The sequence below is a fragment of the Neoarius graeffei genome, chromosome 21 (assembly GCF_027579695.1).
Source record: "Neoarius graeffei isolate fNeoGra1 chromosome 21, fNeoGra1.pri, whole genome shotgun sequence".
Lineage (NCBI taxonomy): Eukaryota > Metazoa > Chordata > Actinopteri > Siluriformes > Ariidae > Neoarius > Neoarius graeffei.
In genome coordinates this window covers 27,377,832-27,387,275 of record NC_083589.1, presented here as the reverse complement: position 1 = coordinate 27,387,275, position 9,444 = coordinate 27,377,832, and the positions used below count along the sequence as shown (strand labels likewise).

Here is a 9,444-nt window from a genome sequence, read left to right as displayed (position 1 = left end):
TCTTTCTTTTTTTTTTAAATGCAGATTTGGTTACTTTGGAAAGCATAATCCAGAGCAGGTGTGCTTGCTCCTGTGCAACGTGTCAGGCTGCCTGACTGACGGGCAGGTCTATCTGTCTAAATCTGGAGACGAGATTCTGTCCATCAGTTCCAGAGACCTGGCCGGAATCCGCATGCTACAGGAAGAAAAAATGGAGGTTGGTTAACATTGCTGTTTAAACTGACCTGAGTTCAGTGTACTCAGCCACACCTGATTAAATAATCTTTATTTGTTTAGGGCTGAGAATGTAACATAGTGCATGTAGTAGGTTAATCAGTACCTTCATATCTAACTGACTCAAGTCGAGATCCTGTTTAGAAGCAGCACAACACCCACGTGCACTCTGTAACTTTACTCCCAGGTCAATTAGTTAGAAACTTTCCTAAGCAAAAAAGACTAGTGGAACACAGTACAGCTATTGTTTCTCCTGCTTATTTATCTTCTTGTGCTCAGTGGTGCATGCTGGAGTCTCATTGCCATCTACTGGTAATATGCAGTACGGCCTTAATACCCAATATACAATGGCAGACATTTTAATTTCATTTTCTATAAAGCTTATCCATTACAGGTCACAGGGAAAGTGGAGCCAATCCCAGCTGACATCGGGCGAGAGTTGGGGTACATCCTGAATGGGCTGCCGATCCATTGCAGCAATTTTGAGTAGCCGGTTGAACTAATCCACATGTCTTTGGACTGTAGAAGGAAACCAGAGCACCCAGAGGAAACCCACACAGGCATGACGAGAACATGGAAACTCCACACAGAAAGGCCCCAGTTGGGTGCAGGGATTGAACCTAGAACCTTCTTGCTGTGAGGCGACAGTGCTAACCACCAAGCTTGTAGTACTCGAGTCTGACTCGTGCCCTAATTTTAAGGACTTGTGAATTGACTTGGACTTGAGCACTGATGGCTCAGACTTAGTGCATTAACTGCATTCGGACTCGTAAATTGGAAACAAGAACGCAGAGTTTTTTCTTTATTTTTTTTTTGGAACATGCCATAATAATTTAGCATAAGATATTTATATCTACATTAATTTTTATACTAATTTCATGCAAGAGAATACACATTCACCTGTTCATACGTCATGTTCAGGAACAAACTAACGTTCATGGTGCTAAAATGCCTGGAGAGAACGCCACTAGGATTGTCCACTTTGTTTATACAGACTTCGCGTGCAGTGGGGAAAAAATGCACTGCCATGTGTTCCTTATGTAGAAGAACTATCGAGGAGATGACGGGGACAACCTCGAACTTCAATTGTCATTTAGCAAGACTCTACCCAGAGAAGTAAGGGACATGCTATGTTCATTGCCCTGTTGATAGCAGGGCTTGCTGAGTGATGAACTAGCTAGTGTTACCCCCCTCTCATGTTATTTGCTCTGTTGATAGCGGGCGGGGCTTGCTGAGCGATGAACAAGCTTTTTATTTGTAGCCTATTAACTAAAATGAGGCAGTCGAGCAGGAACATTAGTCCAACACAGTAGCAGAGACGCTGTCACGTCAAATGGTGCAGTTGGAGTCTTGTTCTCGGACTCAACTCGGATCAATAGTGGACTCAACTCGAAATTTCCTTTACTGACTTGGACTTGAACACTGGGGACTAAAGATTGGACTCGGACTCAAGGTGTAGTGACTCGACTACAACACTGCACCACCATGCCGCCTGCGGAAAATTTCTGTTTTGGAATGAATTAAATTTTTAATAATGGTTTATTTATTTTAAAATATGGCTAGCTTGTGTAATTAGTGTGGCGAAGTAAAGTATACCATGTACTGCTTGATGGTCACTAGATACAATAGAAGCCAATACATTTGAATGACAAATACAAACTGCAAGGCCTCTGCTATTTTTGTATTTGTGACTCAAAAAACAAAATATTTTACCCCAACAAATCTGTATCTCCCCATGTACATTTAAAACACAAAAGGATGTATTGTCAAAAGTTGCATTTCGACTACAACCGCGCTGAACCGTGCTGGCTGGAAGTGGGTGGACACATTGGGTGGAGTTAGCGAAAGTGGGTGGACGTCATGTGATGTCGTTAAGCAGCGCAAACAGTGACATCAGTGACAGTGGCGGAACAAGTCAGAGCCGGGCCGGGGGCGGGGCAAATGACCGGGCCCTTTATTAAAGCTTATCATAACATCATTTTAGGCTACAAAATGTCCGCAACTGCGGTGTTTACCAATTTCAACACTACCGGGTGCAACTATGTTATTTAGTACATCAAGTCCTTCAAACGAACATGTAACTCAGAAACAAAAAACATTAGGATACTGTACATGGCTCATAATAAAACATCAATAGCCTATACTGCGCACATTATTTGAAGGGCATACGAATGAGCGCTCAGAGGTTGCAACGCTGACAGGAAGAGTCAGAAATAAAAGGAGGGCGGTGCAAACCTCACTGAATGCACTGTGTTTACCAATTTCAACACTCCGGGGTGCAACTATGTTATTTTGTACATTAAGTCCTTCAAACGAACATGTAACTCAGAAACAAAAAAAAAACATTAGGCGACATACTGTACATGGCTCATAATAAAACATCAATAGCCTACTGCGCGCATTATTTGAAGGGCATACGGCGAGCCTTGCGCTCCGCGAACTCGTCCACGATGCTCTGTATGTCACTGATTCAGTGAGCTTTTAAGCGGTAGTCTCACGACCCGAATAGTAAACAATAAACATGGAGGACATGGAGTCGTTAGTGTTGCTGGTCTTGGTGCTGTGGCTTGTTGTCACCGACAACGCGGACAGATACTGGCAAGAGCGTATAGATGAGGCGAGGCGCATAAGGCTTCAGAAATTCTCGTAATTCATAATTATTCTTCTTCCGGGTTTGCGGTGTTTACAGATCCCAGCGCGCTCGCGGGGCGTGTGTGGGCATGTGAGGACACGCCTCCTCACCAATCAGTGCACAGGGGAGTGTCTGCTCACGCCCCCAACCTCAGTCGGCACGGTTTGGCTCGCTTCAGCCCCACTCCAAAACGGTGCGAGTTTTAGGGGCTAAGCAGGGCTGAAACGAGCTGAGTCGTGCTGGTTTTTGGTAGTCGAAACGCGAGCCGTGTCGGGCTGAAGTGAGCTGAAGCGAGCTGAAAAAGGGTAGTGGAAAAGGGCCAAAACGCTCCAGAAATAAAGAATCCTGAAGGTCTACATTCTCAGCTGCCCTTCCTCTAAATGCTAATGAAAGGTGCTTCAATACTTCCTTTCCTATCTCCTTTAGCAAAGGATACACAGGACCATCCTTTACAAAAGGAAAGGAGATAATGCCGGCCCACAAGTCTTTGCAGCAGCAACATTTAAAACAACTCGCCATCAGCAAACCATTCACATAAATAAATAATTAAATATTAATCATACACTAATTGGTTTCCACGTTAATAAATATGATTGGACAGGAAGGTGAGCGTGAGCAACGATTGTCAATTTCGTTTCAGTTTTGAGACGAGTAGCCTCTATTCCTGTGGAGAGGGATGGGTGCCGCCAAGTTTAAATGCCCCAGACACACCAATGGTGGACTGTTAAAATGTCATCAGTGGTGCCCCTATGGCCCTTGCTGGCGATGGAAAGAAGAGGAAGAAGCCTCTATTCATTTTTATTTTCAATTCCATCCTTGGTAATGAATTAATATTTTTCTCCATGTTGTCCACATTTTATATCCTCCATGAAACAACACCGTACGGGGCGAAGATGCACGTTTTGTAGTCCATCTTCAGAACATTGCAGTTTCACACAGCAGACCCACGTCATTATCATGCGCCGTCGCATAATTGCGTAGCCTAGAGTAAGTGCAGTCGGATTCTCTTAGCACCACGGTTGTCTTTTCGTACGTCCTTATGAATTCTCTTTCACATCTTTTCTTGATCTCATGACTTGTTCCATTGAGGTCAAGGAAAAGTGGTTAGGAAAAGACATATTGGAAAGGACTATTGGAACACAGCCAATGGGAATTTTTCAAAGTCAAGGATGCTTCCATGGTGGGATGGGCCCTTCCAAGTCAAGTCCTTCAGAGCCTAGGTAAGACTTCTTCCTAGCATTTGGAGAACACAGGAATAATGGAACAGACTAATGAGTGTGCATCATTGAAAAGGTCCCACCTTGTACTTGCACATAGGACTGTGAGTGATTTAAGAACAGAGATGATGCACACGGGCATCCTTGAAAATTCTCTGAATGAAGGAACTGGTTCTTGGTAGAATTTGAAGGATCTTAAGGTTTCTTACACGAACTGCACACTGCAAAGACAGATGAGTAATGAAAAAATGCACTCCCTATTAAATCCCACTCCCCTGAGGATCAAGTGAAACGTCATGTGATGGAGGTGATCTGTCAGGAAATTTCATTCAATCATTTTGTTTCTCACAGGATGAGTAATCCTCCATGAGAGTGGATGTCTCATATACACCACTGTTCACTAAAGAATCCTGTCTCTCCAGGTGATCCTTATATCATCCAGTGACAGCCCAGTGCCAGATGTGTTTGCAGAGCAGCTGTCACAGAAAACAGGTTGTGAAATCTGGCATCTGAAAGAGGAAAAGCAAGTGGAACTGGAGAGACTGCTGAAAAAGAAGAAACTCGACTGGAAAGAGGTGGCCTACATAGGTGAGCGTGCAAACTGTCTAAGCAAATGGAAAAGTAAGTCGACCGAATAATATAAGTGAAGTCAGTAGCTTGTATTGTGAAAGGGTAAAGATTGAATGTAATTAAATTAAAACCAGTCCTTTTACTACTGACTGCTTCAGACAGCAAAGCATCAGTAATTCAGCACCATTGAAACTAGGGCTGCATACCTAAACGTAACATCAGGTACAGGTACCGGTACAGGACCTGTACCTGTACCTGAACAATTTGACAAATTCTTCTGAACTTCTTCAATAATGACAGAAACATTAATAAACTGTTGACAACTTGTCAGTATCTTTATTCAAAGAAAACCGAACATAACTAGGTTTCCTACCTCACTTCTCAGTCACCCTCTCAGTCTCACACTTAGTTAACTTGGGACAAAAAGTCATAAGTTGTCTCACAGCGAGAAGTGACTACACTAGAGTACTACAGACTACGCGCAGTCCGCGGCCTTGAACTTGCGCGGCAAAATTACACAAAGCAGCAAAGACTGCCAATGCCAGCAAAGGAAAAATGGCTGACCTGATTTTTGAGTCTTTTTGACCAGTCAGAACGCTGGATCAGCCAAGCTCTCGCAATGTCTCGTGAGACTGTGGCGAGAGGCTCTCAAATCAAAGATGGCTCTGATTTCAAGTTTCAGCGCGGAATTTTACATCTTTTCCAGTGCTAAATTTTCGTCTTTGTGGTAGGATTTACACATCTTCAGTCACAAAATAAGCAGATACTTGGTGTAAATTTATATCGGTACAGTACTGGTACTTCATGATCCGGTATTTTGGACCTGTACCGAATCAATTTTCACGGTACAGTACCGGTACACAGTACCGGTACGCAGCCCTAATCGAAACTATACGGATCAGCCATACAAATGAAAACACTAACAGGTGAAGAAGTGATTTATCTCCATTGATTTATCTCCTTACAATGGCACCTGTCAAGGGGTGGTATATATTAGGCAGCAAGAGAACAGTCAGTTCTTGAAGTTGATGTGTTGGAAGCAGGAAAAATGGGCAAGCGTAAGGATCTGAGTGACTTTGACAAGGGCCAAACTGTGATGGCGAGATGACTGGGTCTGAGCATCGAACAAACTGGAACATCTTGTGGGGTGTTCCCGGTATGCAGTGGTTAGTACCTACCAAAAGTGGTCCAAGGAAGGACAACTGGTGAACCAGTGACAGGGTCACGGGTGTCGAAGGCGCATTGATCCGCATGGGGCACGAAGGCTACCCCATGTGGTCCAGTATCCGGTCATTTTGCACAAGTCTTTTCGCACAACTCTAAAGTCATTTTGTGCAATTGTTGTAAACAACCCTGAAGATGCTATAGTGTCAAGTGTTTGGGTGTAAAAATAAGCCTGATCATTGAAGCAGTGAACACACACAAACACACACACACACACACTTAAACAGCGCGCGCACTCACCCAGATTTTGGGAGCATCTTGCTGTCCATAAACTCCATCACTGGCCACTTTGTTTTTTTTGTTTGTTTGTTTTAAAAATGAACATTTTCCTTGTATTTTTATGTGACAAACAAAAGCATGTTTTTATTCACTGAAAAAAGTGATCTTTTTAGACAAGTTTCGCGTTGCTATGGCAACGGGATTGTTTACTAGTATCTGTGCCAGTACTGTATGTGTGTTAACTAGCCGAGTGAGATTTAAATTTCATAAAAGTGAAGGGTGTTGATTTGTATATTTTGTTGCCAGGAAAAATCACATGGTTACAGAAATTTTCCGATTAGATTTTAATTAGAAGCCTTTATTTGTCATATACTGTACACATTACAAACCTGGAAGTCAACGATAGCTGAACTGGTGCACTGCGTTAAATTGTTTGGAGGGAGGATTGGTGACGAACATACGGGCTACATCAAACATGGCGGTTTCAAGATGGCGGAGTGGCGAAATACAATCGCTAATATTCGATTGGAATCTCAGCAACTTCCAGAAAAAAGCTATTAAAACATCTTTAAACATGATCAGTAGATATTTATAATAAAGATTGTTCTTAGAACTTGTGCTAAATGACTATATTTGTGCTAAAATACTTGTGCGAAAAGACTTTTGTGCTAAATGACCGTAAACCTATGGTCCAATCCCACAGAAGAGCTACTGTAGCACAAACTGCTGGAAAAGTTAATGCTGGCTAAAACAGAAAGGTATCACCATTAATTTTTTCAGCAGTTTGTGCTACAGTAGCTCTTCTGTGGGATTGGACCACATGGGGTAGCCTTCGTGCCCCATGCGGATCAACAAGCCTTCGACACCCGTGACCCTGTCACTGGTTCACCGGTTGTTCTTCCTTGGAACACTTTTGGTAGGTACTAACCACTGCGTACTGGGAACACCCCACAAGATGTTCCAGTTTGTTCGATGCTCAGACCCAGTCATCTCGCCATCACAATTTGGCTCTTGTCAAAGTCATTCAGATCCTTACGCTTGCCCATTTTTCCTGCTTCCAACACATCAACTTCAAGAACTGACTGTTTTCTTGCTGCCTAATATATCCCACCCCTTGACAGGTGCCACTGTAATGAGATAATCAATGTGATTCACTTCACCTGTTAGTGTTTTTATTTGTATGGCTGATCGGTGTAGATTAAGCAACACTGATTTAAAAACATGCTCACTGATACCAATACAGTTAAAAAGGAATGTCAGGGTGCTTGCTCAGGCTTTGCTTCAAGTCAAGTCAAGTTTATTTGTATCGCGCTTTTAACAATAAACATTGTCGCAAAGCAGCTTTACAAAATTTGAACGACTTAAAACATGAGCTAATTTTATCCCTAATCTATCCCCAATGAGCAAGCCTGTGGCCACGGTGGCAAGGAAAAACTCCCTCAGACGACATGAGGAAGAAACCTCGAGAGGAACCAGACTCAAAAGGGAACCCATCCTCATTTGGGCAACAACATGACTATAACATTAATAGTCCTAACATAGTCAGTTTCGTTGATGTTATAAACTCTTCATTGATGGAAACTTGAGTGCAAAACTGTTCATGACAACTGCAGTCCTAAAGTTAGCAAGTCAACTGTAGTCCTCAGCCATAAAAGCATTACTGTAAGAGTCCAGAGCGTCCTCCAGGTGCGACTTTCACCTGTCCACATGGGGCTACCCTCCACAGGAGCGATGCGATGAGACTCCAACCAGACACAGGGCACCAGGATGGATCAGGTAGGTCTGAGGAGCAGAAGAGGTCAGCATCTCGATCCTAGGATTGACATGTAACTCAGAGGGACAGATTTGGGGAGGTGGGAGAGAGAGGGAGAAAGAAAAAACACAGGTTGTTAGGTACGCCCAATGTCACCTGAATAAGTAGGAACAGTATACATATTGCACTGAGTACAAGCAGGGACTCCGGCAAAACTAACTATGACAGCATAACTAAAAGGGGAGAGCCAGAAGGTAACACAGGCATGAGGGAGCCCCGGGACATAAAGCAGCAGCCACTACACTGTCAACAGACTCGAGTGAGCAAGCGAATGGGGACTGACAGCATCCATACATCCCAGTTTACCAAAACACTCTACGTCTGACAACCCTCCAGATCTACACCTTTACCTCATAAACATCATTAACAAAAGGCTTGACTAAACAGATATGTTTTCAGCCTAGACTTAAACACTGAGACTGTGTCTGATTCCCGAACATTACTTGGAAGGCTGTTCCATAACTGTGGGGCTTTGGAAGAAAAGGCTCCGACCCCTGATGTAGCTTCACCAGCTGTTACACTGTATATCTTCAAGTGATGATACATAAAACATATAAGAGCCATCCAAAATCCAGCTATTCTTCAGCTCTTCTCTCTCCATAGGTAATGATGTGCCAGATGTGGATTGCCTGAACCTGGCTGGTCTAAGCGCAGTGCCCTTGGACGCCCCCATTGTGGGTCTCAATGCAGCTAAATACCTGTGCCAGAGAGCAGCAGGACACGGGGCTCTTAGGGAGTTCATTGAGCACATTGTCCTGATGAAGAAGGGAGCCAAATTTCAGAACAAGCACCACTGCTAAAGAGATTTATTTATTTTATTATTATTTTTTAAGTTTTCTGAAAGCTTTCAAGCATGGATCTGCAGTTGCCTGCACTCCTCTTCTGTGCTGTACTGTAGAATTGAATTTTTATGGAATATAAAGGAAAAAGAAACTAATCGAATATTCTGTAATGCTGCTTGGTCTAAGAAGTTAATAAATTAAGGCTCGTGCTGGGGAATTACCATTTCTTCATTTCGTGATTGGAAATGTTGTGTGACTTTAAATTTTAGCATTCACTAGAGGGCAACCTTGTACATTACATCACATCATAGGCTGGATTTGACATTGTGATCATGCTTGTTCATGCATAAGCCACTGCTTACTTTGAGATTATACTGAATACTTTTATCATAAGGATTGCTTCAGGCTATTTTTCTCATCTTTACATCCTGACACTCACACTATCAGCAAAATTCTCATGAATCTGCATGCTTATTTTAAATATCTTTTTTTTTTTTCCATCAAGATGTATACACTACTTCTCTGTACGTCACTGATGAGTGGACTATTAAATGGAAGTATTAAAGGTTGTACATTTTATTGATTTTTATAACCTTTTTTTCCTCAGACAAGTGACACAATTCCCATCTATGATACAGTACGTAATCACCATAGTGGCTGGATGTGATAGATATTGCTCAGGATAAGCAACATGAGTCAGAAAATACCAAAAGTGTCATCAGATTTTATGAACAAAAGGTTCAAGAGCCATTTTTAATGATGGAATAAATCACA

General features: G+C 42.6%; 1 protein-coding gene across 1 annotated transcript in view; it reads left to right on the top strand.

Moving 5' to 3' along the window:
* The window catches only part of cmasa (cytidine monophosphate N-acetylneuraminic acid synthetase a), a 30,318-nt gene extending 21,078 nt beyond the window's left edge, over positions 1 to 9,240 (top strand). The window contains exons 6-8 of the mRNA XM_060902918.1: positions 25 to 196; positions 4,485 to 4,650; positions 8,492 to 9,240. Coding sequence (XP_060758901.1) covers positions 25 to 196; positions 4,485 to 4,650; positions 8,492 to 8,688 — 535 coding nt within the window. The 3' untranslated portion in view covers positions 8,689 to 9,240. The remainder of the gene's footprint in view (positions 1 to 24; positions 197 to 4,484; positions 4,651 to 8,491) is intronic.
* The last annotated feature ends 204 nt before the right edge of the window (positions 9,241 to 9,444 follow it).